This window comes from Carcharodon carcharias, chromosome 11 (assembly GCF_017639515.1).
Source record: "Carcharodon carcharias isolate sCarCar2 chromosome 11, sCarCar2.pri, whole genome shotgun sequence".
NCBI lineage: Eukaryota > Metazoa > Chordata > Chondrichthyes > Lamniformes > Lamnidae > Carcharodon > Carcharodon carcharias.
Genome location: NC_054477.1, coordinates 102,881,082 through 102,902,748, shown reverse-complemented (window position 1 = coordinate 102,902,748; position 21,667 = coordinate 102,881,082). Strand labels below are relative to the sequence as shown.

General features: G+C 39.4%; 1 protein-coding gene across 4 annotated transcripts in view; it reads left to right on the top strand.

Moving 5' to 3' along the window:
• Positions 1–21,181, top strand: part of tdrd3 (tudor domain containing 3) — a 160,709-nt gene extending 139,528 nt beyond the window's left edge. For 2 of the 4 annotated variants that reach the window (XR_005944469.1, XR_005944471.1), the window contains 3 exons: positions 9,536–9,660; positions 11,641–11,812; positions 20,997–21,181. Coding sequence is in view for 1 of the 4 variants with exons in the window: in XM_041199790.1 (XP_041055724.1) it covers positions 9,536–9,655 (120 nt within the window). In the remaining 3 variants the exon portion in view is untranslated. The remainder of the gene's footprint in view (positions 1–9,535; positions 9,661–11,640; positions 11,813–20,996) is intronic. The other 2 variants (XR_005944470.1, XM_041199790.1) reach the window with 1 other exon arrangement.
• The last annotated feature ends 486 nt before the right edge of the window (positions 21,182–21,667 follow it).

The following is a 21,667-nucleotide window of genomic DNA, read 5'->3' as shown; positions in this document are numbered from 1 at the left end:
GGTTACAACATAAGCAGTAGCATAAAGTGAGTTTTCAGGAGTTTTTAATTTAAGAAATAAAATTGCTAGTTTTACAACACCACACAGTACTATCACCTAGTATTTTATAAATTCAAATGAATTTTTGCCATGTCAACACTCTGTATTGCAGTAGTAACTATGTGTTAAACCAAAACTTGTGCTAAATATATTTGAACTTAACTTAGACATCTGAGAATGCTTCAAATTTTAATTAAACAGTTTGGAGATGGGGTTGGACATGGACATTTAACTATCAACAGTTTCTGTCAGTATTTTAAAGAAAAAAATCTGTCTCTTTTTTCTGTGCTACTGTTTCTCTGTATTTTCATATCTCTGTTCTGCCTCCACTGTATTTAAGTAGTTCTACATTTTTCCTTCTGTAATCTCAAATTGCATTTTTAAGATTCTGTAAAATCTCCCATTCCTAACTCTTCCTCAAATTTTCAAAACTGTGGAACCATTTATTTTCCTCCTACTGTCCTCAGGTCTTTAATCTTGAAACCTAATCACTAATCATCTGCACTTTTTTCAACTTTCGCAGAGCCCTTCATTATGGATCTTGACATTTCAGCTTTGTTTTTCAGTTTTTATAAAAATCTTTTAAAAAATGATGTCTTTAAAAAAAGACAAGGTTCCTGCCTACTCAGATTCCTGTTTCACTCATTCTGCAGCCTTTTCCAATCATACTGGGTTCTTTACAATGCTGGAACTGTGCAAACCATAGGATTGAATATCCTATCACCTTTTCAGGTGGTTCACCAATCCATTAGTTAATTGAAATGCATGCAACAATTAATTTATGCATTCAGCTTGTTCATTGGGAAATTTAGAGTTCGCTTTTTGATTAGCTTTTAATTCTGGCTTTCTCCAAATCCTTAGGTTTTTATTGAAGTATTAGCCTGCCTTTCTGTAAGCAGTTATTACAAATGCAAAATCAAACCATCATTAGACTGTCATTGGCCATTCTTCACTTTTCCACTGTCCAAGTATTGAACTGTGCTTGCCACCGGTGTTTAACGTTACTGTAGAATGTATCCCAAAATATTCAGGATGACTTGTGCAGTTTCAGCTGCACAAATGATGGGACATGGTGGCGTAGTGGTATTGTCACTGCACTAGTAATCCAGAGACCCAGGGTAATTCTCTGGGGACCTGGGTTTGATTCCGACCATGGCAGATGGTGAATTTTGAATTCAAGAAAAATCTGGAATTAAAAGTCTCATGATAATCATGAAACCATTGTTGTAAAAACCCAAATGGGAAATTTGCCATCCTTACCTGGTCTGGCCTTCATGTTACTTCAGACCCACAGCCATGTGATTGACTCTTAACTGCCCCCAGAAATGGCCTAGCAAGCCACACTGTTGTTTCAATCCACTAAAAAGTATAAGGAATGAAACCGGATGGACCACCTGGCTAGGTACCGGAAAAGACAAGGGCGAACTCAGCCCTGTCGACCCTGCAAAGTCCTCCTTATTAACACCGGGGGCTAATCCCAAAATTGGAAGAACTGTATCACAGACTGGTCAAGCAACAACCGGTCATACTCACGGAATCATACCTTACAGATCATGTCTGAGACACCACACTTATCATCCGTGGGTATGTCCTGTCCCACTGACAGGACAGACCCAGCAGAGATAGCAGCACAGTGGTATACAGTTGGGAGTCATCAGCTTTGACTCCGGACCCAATGAAGTCTCATGGCATCAGGTCAAATGTGCAAGAAAACCTGATTATCACTCACTGCACCACCACCGCCGCCACCCCCCCCCCCCCCCGCCTTTCAGCTGATGGATCAGTACTCCTCCATGTTGAACACCATTTGGAGGAAGCACTGAGGGTGGCAAGGGTGCAGAATGTACTCTGGGTGGGGGGCTTCAATGTCCATCAACAGTAGCTCGGTAGCAGCACAGCTAACCGAGTCCTGAAGGACATATCTGCTAGTCTGCAGCATGTGGTGAGCAAACCAACAAGAAGGAAAGACTTGACCTCATCCTCACCAGCCTCCCTGCTGCCGATACATTTGCCCATGATAGTATCAGTAGAAGTGACCACTACACAGACCTTGTGGAGACAAAGTCCTGTCTTCACTACGAGGATACTCTCGATTGCATTGTGTGGCACTACCACCGAGTTAAATGGAATGTATTTTCAACAAATCTAGCAACTCAACTGGGTTGAGTTGGCACTGTGGGCCATCAGCAGCAGCAGAATTGTACTTAACCACAATCTGTAAGCTCATGACCCGGCATAACCCCCACTCTACCATTATCATCAAGCCAGGGGATCAACCCTGGTTCAATGAAGAGTGCAGGCCAGCATGACAGGAGCAGCACCCAGACATACCTAAAATGAGGCGTCAACCTGGCAAAGCTACGACACAGTGCTACTTGCATGCCAAACAGCATGCACAGCAAGTGATAGACAGAGCTAAGTGCTCCCGCAGCCTAAGCTCTGCAGTCCTGCCACATCCAGTCGTGAATGGTGGTGGACAATTGGAAAACTCTCACAGGCTCCACAAATATCTCCATCCTCAATGATGGGGCAGCCCAGCTTATCAGTGAAAAAGATCAGGCTGAAGCATTCGCAATAATCTTCAACCTGAATTGCCGTGTGGATAATCCACCTTGGCCTCCTCCGGAGGTCTTCAGCATCACAGATGCCAGTCTTCAGCCAATTCAATTCACTCAACGTGATATGAAGAAACGGCTGAAGGCACTGGATCCTGTGAAGGCACTGGATCCTGTGAAGGCTATGGGCCTTGACAATATTCCAGCAATAGTACTGAAGACTTGAACTCCAGAACTGGCCGTGCCCCTTGCCAAGCTGTTCCAATACAGCTATAACATTGTCATCAATCTGGCAATGTGGAAAATTGCCCAGGTATGTCCTGTACACAAAAAGCAGGACAAATTCAACCTGGCCAGTTACCGCCCTATCAGTCTACCCTGCATCATCAGTAAAGTGATGGAAGGGGTCATCAACAGCGCTGTCAAGTGGCACTTAAGCAACAACCTGCTCAGTTTGGGTTCTGCCAGGACCACTCGACTCCTGACCTCATTACAGCCTTGGTTCAAACATGGACAAAAGAGCTTAACTCCAGAGGAGAGATGAGAATGACTGGCCTTGACATCAAGCCATCATTTGACTGAGTGGCATCATGGCGCCCTAGCAAAAGTGGAGTCGGGAATCAGGGGGAAACTCTCCGCTGGTTGGAGTCATACTTAGCACAAAGGATGATGGTTGTGGTTGTTGGGAAATCATTTCAGTTCCAGGACATCACTGCAGGAGTTCCAAGGCCTAACTATCTTCAGTTGCTTTATCAATGACCTCCCATCATAAGATCAGAAATAGGGATGTTTGCTGATGATTGCACAATGTTCATCACCATTCACGATAACAGATACTGAAGCAGTCCATGTTCAAATGCAGCAAGACCTGGACAAGATCCAGCCTTGGGCTGACGAGGCACAAGTAACACTCGCACAACACAAATGCCAGGCAATGACCATCTCCAATGAGAGAGAATCTAACCACCGCCCCTTGAAATTCAATAGCATTATCATTGCTGGATTTCCCACTATCAACATCCTGGAGGTTACTGTTGACCAGAAACTGGACTGGACTAGCCATATAAATACTGAGGCGCAAGAGCAAGTCAGACGCTTGGAATCCTGTGGCGAGTAACTCACCATCTGACTCCCCACAGTCTGTCCACCATCTACAAGGCACAAGTTGGGAGTGTGATGGAATACTCTCCAGTAGCTTGGATGAATGCAGCTCCCACAACACTCAGCTTGACACCATCCAGGACAAAGCAGCCCACTTGAGCCGCACCCCATCCACAAACATTCAGTCCCTCCACCATCGATGCACAGTGGCAGCAGTGTGTACCATCTACCAGAAGCGCTGCAGGAACTCACCAAGCATCCTTAGACAACACTTCCAAACCCACGACCACTACTATCTAGAAGGACAAGGGCAGCAGACGGGTGGGAACACTACCACCTGAAGTTCCCCTCCAAGCCACTCACCACCCTGACTTGGAAATATATTGCTGTTCCTTCACTGTTGCTAGTTTAAAATCCTGGAACTCCCTCCCAGCAGCACTGAGAGCATACCTACACCACATGGACTGCAGCGGTTCAAGAAGGCAGCTCACCATCACTTTCTCGAGGGCAAATAGGGATGGGCAATAAATGCTGGCCTAGCCAGCAATGTCCACATCCCATGAATGAATTTTAAAAAAGCATTCTGTGGAATCCAGCATGATTGGAGAAGTCAGTCGCTTGAGTAAAATTTGAACCTCAGCTGATGACAACCTTTTCTCTCATTTATGCATTTACCATTTCCAGTACACTCTACTTACCATTCCTGACTCTATTTGAACTGAGAAAATGGAACTGCAAGGGTCTATAACAAAGGCTTCCACCAGAGTTGAAAAGATGCAGTAGTAATTAGTGAGTCGGTATTACAAAGCTTAAAAACCTGAAGACTGTATAAAGAAAGAAGATTGAGTGGTTCCAAAGTTTTGATTTGGTCTTAGTTCACATCAAAGCGAAGTGCTGGATAGTTCTGGCCCTCTCCCCTCTCTCACTTCTGACTACTCTCCCACATTGTAAAAATGGAGTAAGCTGTAGTACTACTCCTGAGTACAAACATGCCATCTCAATAATCTGTCAGTAAAGAAAAAACTTACCTGCACATTACACATCTTTCTCCTTGTTACATTCATTTTGAGAGACTGTTAAATCAAGGATGCTTAATGTTCTCATATTTGAGACCACCAATATCTGAAAATGTCCATTCTAATTTATGAATGTTACTAGAATTTTTCTGTCTTCATTTAATCTGTTTATTCCATTACAAGTGCTTAGAATTACTCACATTTTCAGTTTATACTTCCTAGAAATGCCAGGTTACTAAACGAAAATGTGTGTTCGGCTTTACTGGTAATTTGCATATTGTGGATTTCTTTTCCAAAAAGCTGTAAACTGGGCTTTGTGATGTGATATTGTATTGCATTATGAAATAAAAATAGAATGTGCTGAAAATGCATAACAGGTTCCTCAGCATTGGAAGGAAAAACGTTGGGTCTCAGCCTTTCAATGCAGAGGTCTTTTCCTAATGCAGCACAGCAGTAAATAATATTGGGCTGTGCATATTTATATAGTTGTCACTTCCACCTTATTCATGACAGGATTCTATTATGAATGTTATATCTATACCCTGCAGTTTTGTGTTGAATGGGGGAAGCTTGACATTTTCATTTTTGGGGCGAATAGAAGAGAAAGAGGAAGAAATTGACTGGAATGTCTGTAGGCCATTTTGTGCACCTAGTAATGATTGCAGGGGCAACATTGAGAGACCACTGATTTGTCACCCCTGCACTAAGGGGAGTTTTCGGTGCTCAGTTTGGCAGGAATATAAATGATCCCCTCAAAAAACATTGGGAGTTGCATGGGAACGCTTGATTATCCCCTGTAACTTAAGGTCTGTGAAATGGTGGAAAAATCTTCGACAATTTGGAGAATCTCCATGGAAATTAATGGTGCATGTCCGCCAGCATTCTTTAGGTAAACATCATCTCAGCTTGGTAAAGTGTGAAGCATCTTTTCAGATTTTCACAGAATTTCTAAGGGACTCTTATTTAACACATTATAAACCTGGAAATGGTACATGTGTGTTTGGGGGTTATGAACCTGCAGCATCTGCATGATGTGGAAGCCTTAGTTGATTTTAGCTGCTAGTTGTCAATGAAGTGAAGCTCCTGGGTTCCTTTGTGGAATAATGTGTGTCCGTGTATGTTGCCACCCACGTGATGCTATTTCCGAGCTGCTATTTAAAGGTTTAGTCTACACCTGCAAGTGAGGCTGAAAGAAAGAACTGTGGAAACTATCAGCAAAAACTGACAATCGGAAAGATCCCTTCCGAAAAAGTGAGGGTCACCCCCCATCCCTCCGGGTTCAATTATGGTTCCCCGAGGATAATGCTTGGTGCAGTGAGGCAAGGAGGGTTGTTGAGTTCCTCAGGTATGTCCTATCCACAAAAAGCAGGACAAATCCAATCCAGCTAATTACTGCTCCATCAGTCTATTCTGAATCATCAGCAAAATGATGCAAAATGTTGTTGATGATGCTATCAAGCAGTGCTTGCTCAGCAATAACCTGCTTAGCGTTGTTCAGTTAGGTTTCTGTTAGGACGACCGTGTTGCAAGCCTCATTGCAGGATTGGTCCAAATATGGACAAAAGACTTGAATTCCAGAGGTGAGAATGACTGCCCTTGACATCAAGGCAGCATTTGACTGGGTGTGGCATCAAGGAGCCCTAGCAAAAGGAGTCAATGAGAATTTGGGGGGGGCGGGGGGGGAAGAAAAGCTCTTCATTATCTGTAGTCATACTAGGCACAAAGGAAGATGGCCGTGCTTGTTGAGGCCAATCATCTCAGCCCCCAGGATATCCCTGCAGGTATTCCTCAGGGCTTTATCCCATCTTCAGCTATTTCATTATTGACTTTCCCTCTGTCGTAAGATTTCTTTCCTCCTGCACCTTCAGTCCTCTTGTTGAGTTATGTTATGCAGGGTACAACGTAGCAAAATTATTTTGGATTCTGTTGCTGGCAAGTACTTCAGGGAGCCTCCAGACGTGTCAAGGCACCTGAACCTCAGCATCCCAATTGCCTGCTCCATGTCACACTTTATGGTAATGTAGCTGTAGTTGTATCTCTTCTGATGTAAAATGGTACTGTTCTGAAGAGGTGGCATCAGCCACGGTAGAAGTGAGTATTCCTTGTCAGCAAGAAGCCTTGGACTTAAGTGGAATGATAATGAAGTAGAAGCTCTTGTGGTTAAGGAAAGTCTCCTGGCTGATCAGAGGTCCCATAATAGCTGATGTGTATGTTCTCTGGCACCTTGCACTGGTGGAAAGCCAACCACAACAAACTACAAACCTAAATACTCTCTCTGACTGTTGCTATTAGATGTAAAGGAGCTATATCATCTGGCACTGGCAAATAATGCACCAGTCATTTGTCAGATGCTGTTGTGGCTGGCTGACTGGAACATGAATGTAGCAGGCCTGGATGTACCCAATTGATATTTCAGTATCTCCATTTTAAAGTTGAGCAAAAAACTGTGCAAGTCCCAAAATCATGTTGATTCTGTCATTTTTTTTGTCATCTCCAACTTTTATAAATTGTGCAACATTTATGCTGTGCGGAAAATTTAGTGCTGTAAAAAAAATCCTTGTCTTTTTTCTATTTTAAAAGTCAAAACATGGTTAAATTATTTTGTGTTCAACACTCTTAATACACAAATGTTTTATGCCATTTTTGCCATTATTGAAACAATCTGTCTGCAAATGTGTATAATTTCTAATACTTTTCTTAAATCTGTTAACATATTCAATAAAAATGGTAATTAGCCATAGTCCATGAAGGACAATAGGATGTCTGTCTTTCGAAGATTACATAGCTTGAGGGATGTCACTCCACATCAAGCATGGGGCAAGGCAAAGTGGCAGGCCTCCATGACCAACCACAACTGGTGCAGGGAATGAACATGTGCTGTTGGTGTCGTTCTGCACCACACTCTAGCCATCAAACCAACTGAGCTTGCTAAGCCCCATCATTCATTGAGTTATTTTTGAGTGTTGCTCATCTATCTATATTTGAAGTGTGCCACTTGCTTGTAGCTGTAACATTGAATGTTTGTGTGCTAGTTGCCACCCTTTGCTATTGGAAAACAGCTTATCTTTTGAAATTGTTAACTTCAGTATCATGGTTGGAACTGGAATCATAAATAAGTACTAGGAAAGTGTCATAGCAATGAATAAATTAGTACTGCTTTCCATATATCAGTTCTGTGAACTTTAAAAGTTGCTTATTTACCTAGTATTAAACTTTATTGTCTACACAGTACAAATTTGTGCCGCCATGTAAAATTTTACACATTATCCATTCAAACACAACTTAAGATTAGTAATGCAATGATCAAAGGCATTGGTATAGATTTTTATCTTTGCATGAAAAGTCACTTGGATGGTGCATAGAAAGGAAAATCTGGCCGGGGGATCACAACCCCCTTAGAATTCAGTATGTTCTATTTTCCTTCAACTTTTAAGGGCAGAAAAATTTGTCTAGTTCTGTAATGGGCGTGCAACCATTCAGCTATGCTTTACTTTCTGTATGCTACCCTTGATGCACAGTCTGAAATATGTGGAAGCAGATTCTGTTGTTACTTTCCAAATGGTTATTGGATATATATTTGAAAAAGAAAAAATTCCAGTTCCATGGCAAAAGAGCAAGAGAATGAGAATTGGATAGTTCTTTCAAAGACTTGGCACAGGCATGCTGGGTTGAATGCCTCCTCCTATGGTAATGGTTACACCTTATATATTAACACTTAATGCCCAAATGGTACAGATGAAAATCTTCTCCATTTCAGGATGTGGCTTGTGGGATCTGCACTGGAGCATCAGCATTTCACTATATTTATAGATGAAGGATTAAAGAGCCATATATCTAAGTTTGCTGCTGACTCTTAAGTTATATGCCTCAATATGTAGTATTGATCAAAGCGGAAAAGGACATTGATAGATTAAGTGAGCAGGCAAAATTGGAGAAATGGAGATCAGTATGGGAAGGGTGAGGTTATGTACTTTGGACACAAAGATAGATCAGAGTGTTTTCTAAATGGAAAGTATGGAGCTACAGAAGAGCAGAGAGATTTAGAGGTTAATGTACAGAAATCACTAATGTATTTGGATATAATTAATAATTAAAAGACTTAAGAAATGTTGACTTTTATCTGAAGGGGGGTTGGCTACAATGGGGAGGAAGTTGTGCAAAGCTTTGGTGAGACTGCATCGGGAATACTGCATTCAGTTCTGGGCAAGGCACCTCAAAAAAGATCTATTAGGGTTGGTGCAGTGCAGATTCATCCAAATGATTCTTGGGCTAAAAGGATTCGATTCTGAGGAAATGTTAAATAATCTCAACTTGAATTCTCTTGAGCATGTAAGATTAACGGGGTATCTATTTGAGGTTTTTAAGATGATTAAAAAGTTTGGTAGAATAGTTAGAGGGAAGCTATTTCCTCTAGTGAGGGGTACCCTTACAAGAGTGCTTAATCTGAAAAATAGGATGAGGTCTTTCAGAGTTTGTGTTAAGAAGCACTTCACACAAATGCTGTATATTTTCCTGAATATGCATTATGTTTGACCTGCAAATTATGTTTAATAGGACCTATGATTGAGGGTCAGTTCAGATTTAGTACACTTTGTGTTACTCATTGCAGGTGTATTTTTTTTTAAACTGATCTAATGGAATTTGAGACCATTTACTGGGTCCTTTTTTATTTCCTAGAAAGAGAAAACATGGAAGTGCTGCTTTAGAAAGCATACCCAGTCTAATGAAGACCTTAAGAATAACCAGTGCCATACTTGTGATTTAAAAATCTGTTTTGTTATACACTTTGGAAGTTTGATTGCATTTTTAAATATATGCAAACAGGCAGAGGAGGAAGAATCGTTTGAGGGTACGTTAGAATTTTGTCGAGGTGGGGATGGACAGCCAAGGCGCTCAACAAGACCTACCCAACGGTATTATCAACCGCCTGGAGCAAGAAAGTGATGCAGGTAAATAAATATTTTTGCAGGCGATACGTGGCCAATGGGATATCACTAGATAGAGCCTGAGTGGAATGTGCAAATACACATGCATGTGCACATGGGCACGTGCACACACTACAAGGTTAACTTCTGCTCAGTGCAGAAATATGGTTATTTATGATCCAACTTCAGATGTAAGCAATGGCAAGATATATATTGATTCCTTTTGTTCATAACTAAATACAACTTGGATGGGATTTTTTGATACGTTGGTTTATAAGTAATTTCAGCAAAATGTTATATTAATAGTCTACTCTATAGTTATTACATTGGCAGTGTTGGCAATACTAATAAGACTTGGTGTTTTAGTTTACACAAATGAATATGTAAAATTTGTACTGTCCTAAAAATACTCAATTACATTGTTCCAGCACAAATGTAATGGGACCAGATTGATATTTCACATATACAATTTGGTATAATCATGGCTAAAAAAGATGTTTGCAACCCTAGAATGTGGTGTTTTTGAGCAACATGACATGAAATATACTGTGGAGGTAAATTGTACTTTCACCAAGCCCACATTCTTGCATATGGTGTGTTTTGTGTAAACTGCATACTGTCAACTAGCTGGTGAAATGTATGCTGTAATCCAAAAATTCTGTGCTGAACCTTGTTAAGATGCTGGAGATATCCCATCTATGAATAAACCATTTTTGTTATCTACAATTTTGACAACACAAAACATCCACCTTGTAAAGGATTTAGATATTAGACTATAAGGTAAGTGTCATTTTTGAGGTAGCAGAATTTGCAAAACCATAATGGCAGAAGGGAAAAGGTGTTAGTATCCAGCTTTTCAGATTAACTGATGATGTACACAATGATACATTAATAGCTAACCTTGTTCTTCATTTAGTAAACAGCATCACTAGAAGTATAGGCCCTGGTAACCATTTCTTCTACTTCAAGAAAATCACAGGATTTAAGACTATGGCTACTTAGGGGAGCATAATTTTTGCAGTTCTACATTTTAAAGAAAGTATCCATGGGAGAGCAAGCAGCAAATGACCTTTCTGGTTCTGCTGTTGTTGTGATCCTTGCGTGAAAAATATAGCATCTTTCATATCCTTAGAAAGTTCCAAAGAGCTTCTAAGTAAGTTAATTATTGGTTTTTCAAGTGCAGTCACTGTTTTTATGGAGGCAGTCAATTTGCACTTATTAATATTTGCAAACAGCAGTGAGATAGATATTTGTTAATCTGTCTTCGCAATGTTGGTTGAGGAGTGAATGTTGGCTGAGTCACTGCAAGATCTACCCCCCTTTTCTCCAAATTGTGCAATAATTTTTTTTCCACTCACCTAAAACACAGACGAGGCTTTGGGTTAACATTTGCTTCGAAAAGTGGTACCTCTGGCAATGTAGCATCCGCTCAGTCCTGCACTAAGTGTTAACGTAGATTATGCTAAGTGCTCTGGGGTGTGGCTTGAACTCACAACCTTCTGATTCAGGTAATAGTGCTACTGCTGAGTCAAGCTGACAGGAGTAGACTTTTATCCTGATGGAGAATTTTAAAAAAGATTCTCAAATGAGGTCACTCTGTACACACTTATTCAGACAGTATCAAATAGGCTCATAAAAGGTTCTTTGTTCTGTTGATGATGTGCCAATTGTGTTAATCTTCAGATAAAAGCACAATACTGCGGAAGCTGGAAATCTGAAACAAAAACAAAAATAGTTGGAAAAACCCAGCAGGTCTGACAGCATCTGTGGAGAGGAATACAGTTAACGTTTCGAGTCCGTATGACTCTTCATCAGTTCTGATGAAGAGTCATACGGACTCGAAACGTTAACTGTATTCCTCTCCACAGATGTTGTCAGACCTGCTGAGTTTTTCCAGCTATTTTTGTTTTTGTGTGTTAATCTTCAGCCTTGTAAGGAAACCACTGAAGTGTTTATTTTGCCAATTGGAAGGGTGGTGTTAATACAAAGCAATTGTTTTCCAAGTTTGTAGCAAGAACATTTCACCAAATACTTCGAGAAGCTACAAGTATATGGCTGCATCGACTGACTGCTTCAGGGTCCTTCCTGAGGGGTAACCTGTGGAATGTTGCACAGACAGTACAAATCTCCTTGAATGTGGATCTTTCAGTCTGGAAGAAACTCTGCCAAGTCATGGGTAAATTTCAGATGGTGCCAAGAATCTTGCAAAGTTGTCGATGGGCTGATGTAATAAATAAGTTTTGTGATAAATATCCAACAACCAAACTTCAGATGTATTCAATAACTGCATTTCACTAAAGTTTTGTCAATTATGTATTTGATTAATATATGTGTGAGTACAGTTCATAGTAACTACAAGGAAAATGCTAACATGGTTTATGTTTGCAAAGTGGCAATGTGCAAGGGCAGTAATAAACATTCCATGTGAGAATGAGAAAGTGACAAATAAGCAGTTGTTTTGAACATTGGCCCCTTTTGCTCTCTAGGTTGTGACGTGTTACAGTTCTTCCAAATAGTTTGAACATTCTGTTCTGCATTTTGAATCCATTGCATGTACTTTATTGAGAGAATGATTAATAAATCATAAATTCAAATTGTATGAAGGAAATCCATTTCACCAATTGCAACACAAATTTCACGTCAGTTACATATTTTCAGTTCCTTGCATTGGTAATGGCATCCAGACTATACTGGGATGAGCCGGTGGCGAGGCTATCTGAAAAAGTGAAATTTTTCTAAATACTTCTGTTCCACGTGTTGTGATAGACAGCTTCAGTGTTTCACAAAGTTTATTCATCCACTAAAAGATCCCTAGCTTGGAATAGAAAACCCAACTCTCCTGGGCTGAATACCATGTCAATCAGTGAACGTGGTGATGATGACTTAATCCACCTCAGTTTTTTTTATAAGAAATATGATTACATTTTTTTTCGTCTTTCCCCGACTTAATTATTTTGGGTGCTTGATTTTAAGTAATTCTCAATGGTGAGCCCCATCTCCCAGTAGCTTCAGGAATGTCTATCCTTACCTTGAGATCTAGATAAGCTTTTGGTCGCAAACAGCCAACCCCAGCTGATTGCCTTGAACTACTAGAGACATGCCTCAATGTTACACTTTTGCTTTTGAAGATTTAAGAATCAAATCAAATCTCGTTTTCAGTTAAGTATGTTGAATTTATATAATAAAAGCTCAACAAAATGTCGCAGAATATATTTGCATATTAGACATGCTTCTGCTTAAATCTTTCAATGAATAGCAGAATAAAAAGATCACAACTCTTGAGAAATAAGCTAACTGTTCAAGTAACTAAAATAATGCACAATGCCTTTTCTCTAGTTTTTTTTTAAAATCATGGAAACCTAATTAATCTACACTGTATTTTGGAACCTTTTAACTTCCAAACAAGTTGGTTCTTTATAAAATGACTCCTCAAGGAGATTCTTCAATTTAAACACAATGGCTCCTTTATGAATCCTGGAAGAGTTATTGGGAATTCCTGGATTTTGAATAACAACTCAAATTATTGGGCAAAAGATCAGAGTCCATCCAGTTTGTTTTCTAGCATCCTGGTAGCTGCATGATGTAACACTGGGAGTAACTAATCATTGCAATGAATCTCTTAATAGTTTGCAGCAGACCTAGAGATGAGCTGAGGAATACTCTACGGGTGGAAAGTATTAGGAAACTTGAGCCCAAAGTCACCTGCTCCTCCCAATCATGTTACACTTGCCATACGTCATGTTTCACATTACTCAAATGCTACATCTCCAATACGCCAGCACTCTGATTTAAAAATGAACTGTTAGTCGTGTACAGACTGAACTCCTTGTAGATCATTGTTTAATTTTGAATTGCTTCACTTCATTACGTATATCCCACAAAACTCAATAAGTTTGATAGGAGGTTGTGAGTTGCAATCATTTCTTTGCATATATGCATCTGGATTTAAAGAGCCCCCACCTAAAACTAGCCAAAATACATAATTTTTTGGCACAAATACATCGTTTGTTTTTGCATTGTTTCAGTTGTTTAAAGAGCTGTTAACAGAAACCTGGGTTTGCAAAAGCTCTCAGTATGATTTAATGATTACTTGCTGAAACCAGATTTTTGGAGAATGGGGATGGTTGGTGAAATCGTTAACCGTATCTTTGAGACCCCATTATTTTTTTCTCTCTTTTTCTCTATTCCTGGGATATTTACTCCTTTTTTTTCTGCTAGCACCCAAAAGATCTGTTGTTTCTAAGACTAATTTACTCACGTTCAGTAAGAAAATAGCCATATCATCTCAATATTTGATCAACTTTAAAGCACAATTGCCAAAACAAAAAGAGGGTATATGCAAGGTAATCCTTCAAGCGAGAGCCAGGCCAAATACGATGAGGTGTTCTATGAGCGTTCATATAGTGAGAGAGATATAGAGGAGCAAATCTGAAGGGAAATTAGAGATGTGCAAGAACTATAGAGTGTTGATATTGAGGGACTTTAATTATATAAATATTGATTGAGATAATGGTGGAGTGAAGGGAGAGGATGGGGAGAATTTCCTGAACTGTGTTCAGGAGAACTTTCTTGACCTGTATGTTCTTAGTCCAACTAGAAAAGAGGCCTTGCTCGATCTGGTGTTGGAGATGAGGTGGACCAAGTATTTGTGGGTGAATACCTTGATAAGAGTGTCCATTGCATCATATGGTTTTGATCAGTAATGGAGACGAGCATGAAACAATTGAAAGTTCCAATTGGTGGAGGCCTAACTTCAGTGAAATGAGTGGGACCTAGCCAGGGCAAAATGGATCCATGATTAGCAGGAAAAACTAATGGGACAATGGGTTATCTTCAGGAGGAGATGTTTCAGCTGCAGGCTAGGTTCATCCCAAAAAGGGCAAAAGGTGGAGGACCAAAGCCAGGGTTCCTAGGTTGACAAGGGCCATAGAGAATATGATGAAACAAAAAAAGAGGGTGTATGATGCATGCAAGGCGAATTCTTCAACTGAGAACCAGGCCAAATGCAATAAGCTAAGTTGGAAAATGAAGAGGAAAGTAAGACTGGCAAAGGGAAAATATAAGAATGCAATGGCAGTTTTGATAAAAGGGAACGCCAACATCTTCTGGCATGTAAATAGTAAGCAGGTAGTAAAAGTTGGGTGGTGTCCTATTAGAGGCAAAGAAGATGATGTATGTTAGAGGCTCCGAGTTAAGTATTTAGTGAGTACTTTGTATCGGTGTTTATTGAGGAAGAAGATGCTGACAAAATATCGGTAGAAGTGGAGTTGGTAGTGGTAACGGATGGGTGACAGTTGATGGGCAGGATGTATTGGAAAGATTGGCAATACATAGAATGAATAAACCACCTGGTCGGGATGGCTTGCAGCCCAGGTTGCTAAAGGCAATGCGGGGTTGAGTTAGAGGAAAGACTTACCATAATTTTCCAATCATCCCTAGAACCAGGGGAAGGTGCCAGAGGATTGGAGAGTGGCAAATGTGAGACACTTAATCAAGAAAGGTGTAAAGACATGCCTAGTAACTAGACTAGACATGAGTGAATTTAATACGAGTGGTGAGTAGGGCTTTAGAAACAGGAGTTTGGAGAGGTAAAAGCAAAATACTGCGAATGCTGGAAATCTAGTTTGGAGAGGTTTGAGTTAATTAAGGAGAACCAGCATGGATTTATAAAAGGCAGATCATTCTTGACTGACCTAATTTAATTTTTTTGACGAAGCACCAGAGAAGGTTGATAAAGGAATGCAATGGATGTTGTCTTTCTGGATTTTAAGCAAGTGACAACTTACCACATAAAAGTGTGGTTAACAAAATTGAGGCTCATGGAATAGGCAAGTCAGTGTCAACTTGAATTTAAAAAAATGGCTTAAAGACAGAAAGCAGTGAGTTATGGTAAATGGTTGTTTTACAGACTTTATATTCCCCAAGGTCAGTGCTAGGATCATTGCTTTTTTTGATATTTATAAATGACTTGGACATTGCAATACAGAATAAAGTTTCAAAATTTGCTAGTGATACCACAATTGCAAATAGTGAAGATGACTGCAACAGGACACAGCCTTGGAAAGTGTCGCGGTAAAAAAAAAGGGAAAAAAAAAAGCTTCACATATGAGGAACGTTTGAGGACTCTGGGTCTATACTCGATGGAGTTTAGAAGGATGAGGGGGGATCTGATTGAAACTTACAGAATACTGAAAGGCCTGGATAGAGTGGACGTGGGGAAGATGTTTCCATTAGTAGGAGAGACTAGGACCCGAGGGCACAGCCTCAGAGTAAAGGGAAGACCCTAAAGGGAATAGATGAAGAGAAACTTCTTTAGCCAGAGAGTGGTGAATCTGTGGAATTCATTGCCACAGAAGGCTGTGGAGGCCAGGTCATTGAGTGTATTTAAGACCGAGATAGATAGGTTCTTGATTGGTAAGGGGATCAAAGGTTACGGGGAGAAGGCGGGAGAATGAGGTTGAGAAACTTATCAGCCATGATTGAATGGCGGAGCAGACTCAATGGGCCGAATGGCCTAATTTCTGCTCCTATGTCTTATGGTCTTATGAATTTAATACAGAGCAGCATGAGATGATGCATTTTGGAAGAAGGGTTAGGGAGAGGCAATATAGGCTTAATGGCACAGTTCTAAAGAATGTGCAGGGGCATAGTGATCTGGGAGTTCATGTGCATAGACCTTTGAAGGTGGCAAGACGAGACACTAATTAGCAAAGCATATGGGAAGCATATGGGATCTTGAGCTTCATAAATAGAGGTAGTGAGTATCAAACTGGGAAGTTAAGCTGAACTTTATGAAACTCTGTTTAGGCTATAACTAAAGTATCGTGTCAAATTCTGATCACCACACATTAGGAAGGGTGTCAGGGTCCTTGAGAGGATGAAGAGACTTAGCAGAATGGTTCCAGAGATAAGGAATTTTAGTTACAAGATGAGCTTGTAGAAGCTGCGGTTGTTCTCTTTGGAGCAAAGGAGATTGAAGGGAGATCTTGGTGGCAGTGTACAAGATTATGCTAGGCTTAGACAAGGTTGACAAAGAAAATCTGTTCCTGTTAGTTGTTGGTACAAGAACTAGGGGACACAGATTTAAGGTTATGGCCAAGAGATGCAAGTGGGAGGAAGAACTTTCTTATGTAGTGAGTGGTAATGACCTGGAACACTCTGCTTCAGAGAGTGGTGGAAGTGGCGACAATCAATGATTTCAAAGGAAATTGGATTGGCATTTGCAGGATTATGGGGATAGTGTGGGAGCATGGGACTAGTTGGATGTTCTACAGAGAGCTGGCATAGACTCGATGGGCCCAATAGCCCTGTTCTGTGCTATAATGTCTGATTCATTCATCAATATTAAAACAGTGTACGGAAGAAACTAAACAACTGTAAAATTTATGAAGTGCAACAAACAGTGAATATGTATTCATTAGTAGGCAAGTTATTTCAATTTCTAATGAAAGTACTTAAAGAGCTGCACTGACACCTGGTGGAAAAACAAAATTTCCAATTGTCATGGCTCTTTGCTAAAACAATAAATAAGGATTTTATTAGTGAACACGATTACTAAATAAAAGATAAAAGATTTGGTTATTTATTTACAGACACATCATTGGTCAGACACTGCTCCCTGAGAAGGCCTTAAAATGTATATTACTAAACACCTTATGGTAATACATAACTTTGTATTGGGTAACAAAAGATCGATTTATGATTTTTAAGTTATTTTTTTCTAATCTTCCTCTCATGGAAGTGCTAACTTTGGCTATGGTACAGTTTCACAGCCCAAGCCCCCAGTAACTCTCATGAGAGGCCATACTTCATTGTCATTTGATGATATTTAGGAGCAGTGGCTGATTTCTCCACTCCCCATGCATTAGCTTTGATTACTGAATGCCCTCACTGTTACCCTGCCTGAGATAAGTTAACTAAGCACAAACAGTGCATAAATTCTTCTGCCATACCATCTATTTACCCATTGAACTGTCATGGGCGAATGAGACCAAATTTTAATTCATGGTTAATTGTATGGCACTTTCAAAGATTTATTACAGGCATTTCAGAATGCCATCTTAAGTTTAACCACTATCAGAGCAAGAGTAATGCTGTGAACCTTTCAGTGCATGCACTTAATTTTTAGGCACTACAGCATGCATTAGTTTAGATGAGTGATATAGTTTCCGATTTTCATGTAGGGATAAGTTCAATTTTTTCATTGGATGTTGGCATTGCTGGCAAGGGCAACGTTTAATGTCCATCCTGATTTGCCCTTGAGAAGGTGATAGTGAGCTAGCTGAGATTCTAGTGTGTTTTTTTTGATTAGCATAGCCTGAATTTGTCCACCTTAACTCTCAACTGGCTAAGTGCTATACTATTGTAATTTAGTTCAGGTATACGTGCTTTGAAAACAAATTGAACATTCCAGCCCTAATAATAAAAGTATTTTATTCCAGAAGCATGTTTGCAACCTGAAGGCTGAATTGCAATGTGACGTGCATCGAAGATTGTATATGTAGACTAAGTAATCAGGTTAAAAATGTGCAAGCATGTAACAAGCATGTGTCAACAAAACTAGACAAACAAATTCAACAGGTATTAGGAAAGTGGTGGACGGAATATTAAAGGGTAATGTTGAATTAAAATTATATTATAATTACAAACCAATACACCATTTCTACATTACAGGCACTGAAGTACATATAAATTTCATCATTTAAGCACTTCATTGAAGATCTGAACCATGTAAGGAATAGGACTACATTGGTACTTTTCCTTTCTGCATCTTATGGACTGCAATTTACTCAAACATCTGAGTTGCCTTGATTGCCCAGGTCATGCTGGGGTTAGATTGCCTAAGGGATTTTCTGAACTTCATACAAATCTCAAATCTTGCAGGGTTTCGAGCCTACAGTTGTTGCATTTGTTGAAGCTTTTGAAAATATTCATGCAGGCAGAGTTATTTTTGGGCAAGGAAAGAAAATATAAATCTGTTTAGAATGCATAAGTGTTTATTGGTTCAGTGCTCTGAAATTTGAATGGTCCTAAATTTTGGGGGTTAATCATGAAATGCCCTACAAACTTGTCAGTGGTAAATGGACAACTAGTTCTACTGTTGATATTATTTAGCATTACTTTTTTGTACCTTTCATACCTTTAATATGATACGTTAGCAGAAAAGTTAATCAGATTTTTTCAATCTATGCTTTTATTAGTCCAGTTTAACTTTTCAGTTTTTTAAGATCATAAGAATAATTTATTTATGGTGCAGAAAGGGACCATTCACCCTTTTGAATCCTTGCCGCCTGTCCATGGAGCAGTCCAGTCAGTACCATTTCCCCCATTCTATCTCTGTAGCTCTGCAAGTTTATTTCCTCAAGTTCCCATTCAATTTCCTTTTGAAATCATTGATCATCTTTACCTTCCACCACCCTCATGGGCAGCGAGTTACAAGCTATTAACATTCACTGCATAAAAAACTTTATCCTCAGGTTCCTGCTCATTCTCTAGCCCAGAATCTTCAATCTGTGTCCCCTAGTCTTCATACCATCAGCTAATGGGAACAACTTATCTTATCCAAACCTGCCATAATCTTGTACACCTCTACCAGTTCTCTGCTCAATCTCGTTTGCCCCAAGGAGAACAATCCTAGCCTTTCTTACCTAACCTTGTAGCTAAAATCCTCCATCCCTGGAATCATTTGGCATATTTCCTTGACACCGTCTCAAAGACACTCTCAAAAAAGTGTGGTGACCAGAATTGGATGCAATACTTGAGTTGTGGGCAAGTCAGAGCTTTATAAAGGTTCAGCATAACTTCCCTATTTAGTACTCCACACCTCTATTTATAAAGCCTAGAAGCTTTGCTAATATCTTCTCAATATGTTTTGCCACCTTCAAAGATCTATGCACATGAACCCCCAGGTCCCTCTGTCCCTGGACATTACTTTTTGGAACTGTACCATTGAGTCTATATTATCTCGCCCTATCTCTCCTGCCGAAATACATTACCTCACACTTCTCTGTATTACATTCCATTTCCCATTTGCCTGCCCATTCTGCGAGACTATCAATGTTTTGTCCAAGTCTATTAGCACCATCCTCACTGTTTGCCACTCCTCCAAGTTTGTTATCATTAGCAAATTTTGACATTTTACTCTGCATTCCAATATCCAAGTCAACTATATACATTTATCAAAGCAGTGGTCCTAGCACTGACCCTTGGGGAACACCATTGTCTAACATCCCCTAATCTGAAAAATAACCATTTACCATGATTCACACTTTTCTGACCTTAAGCCAATCTTTTCATCCAAATTGGCACTGACCCTCCTGTTCCATGAACCACAATTTTATTAACCAACCTTTTAAGTGGTACTTTGCCAAACTATTTCTTAAAATCCCAATAGACAGCATCCACTTCATTTCCCTCATCAACCTTCTCTGTTACTTCACCAAAAAAATCAAACGGATTAGTCAAGCATGATCAGACTTTTACAGATCTGTGCAGGCTCTCCTTAACTAACTCAAACCTCTCTTACTGCCTGCTGATACTTTTCCCTGATTAATGTTTCTAAAACCTGACCCACCATTTATGTTAAATTAACTGGCTTGTAGTTGCTAAGACTGTCCTTAGACCCTTTCTTAAATAAGGTTGTCATATTTGTAATTCCAATCTTTTGGCACTTACCTTGGGTCTAGGGAAGACTGAAAGATCATGGCAAGTCCTTAACTATTTCTACCCCGATTTAGCAACCTTGGATGCAAGCCGCTTTCATTTTTGCAAGTTTTGTCTTCCATTTATTGCAATATGTGGAATGCTGATGCAAATAAATTATGTCAGCCAGGAAACACGTAGATTATTACAAAATCCTGTCTTCCACCCTAGGCAGTTAATAATATGGTTACCCATTTGGATGAAAATTTAGTCATGTGCATTTTATTTGCCCCAGTCAATCATACAGAATAGAATTCCATTGTGTATGTGATGTACTCCTAATATTAAAATGTCTAGTTAATTTTGCACCATTTCAGCCATTAAGACACTTTTTTGTTTAACATGAACTCTTAGGTTATTTCTTCAAAGCCTGTCTTTCACTAGAACTTATATTCTAATCATGTTAGAATCTCTGATCCAGAGAATCTATGAAAAGCATATTCGTATTTGTATTTGAAATTCATTCATAATTAGCTTGTTTTTGTTCAACATGTTTGTGAATTTACAATGGAAGGTGGAATGTATTAGCCTGACTTTGTCAGGATCCTTTTTCTGTGTAGAAAAGTAGTGTCATGGAGATCTTATAATTTAAAATGTTGCTGAGTGTCATGAGGTGGATGTGGTATATCTAAGTTTCTTTTTGTCTCTTCCTTATTCAGGTACTTACAGAAGCAGAGCTTGTTCCCAGCTGTATGTTTTACAAATTTTGAAGATGTGGCAATGTGCAAAGAAAAATACTGGACCCTCAATGATGGATTTTAGTTTCACAGTGTACAGCATAAAGAACTTGTAGATGGAATAATAACTTTTTAAATCCTGTTAATAAAAATTACAGTGCACTGTGCTATTTGCTTTTTTTGTATTCAACAGCAACATTCTACAATCTCTACAAAGAATTGTATGGCATCTGAATTTTATGTTTGGTGTTCTTTTAAAAGCAGAATGTAAAATTGTACAGTTGTTAGAAAAGTTTATCAATTATGCAAGGGGCATACACTCGTGCCTTTTCAAGATCTGGTCAGAAATCATACGATAGAAATATGTGAAGATGGGAAATTCGGGCAAGGTTTAGGGAATCACAGAATTGTAATGGTGTAGAAGGAGGCCATTCGGCCCATCGTGTCTGCACTGGCTCACTGAGTCTGGAAAATTTAAAATGACCTTTTTTTTCTTATGAAGCATGTTTTAAAGACATTACATTCAGTTTAACAGTTTTGCTACAAAACCACCAGCCTAAAGTAGTCTAGAAGAAACTAGTAGATTGAATTTGTTTTCAGATTATACATTTAGTGTGATTATTAAATATTTAAAAACACAAGTTTGGTTCCGA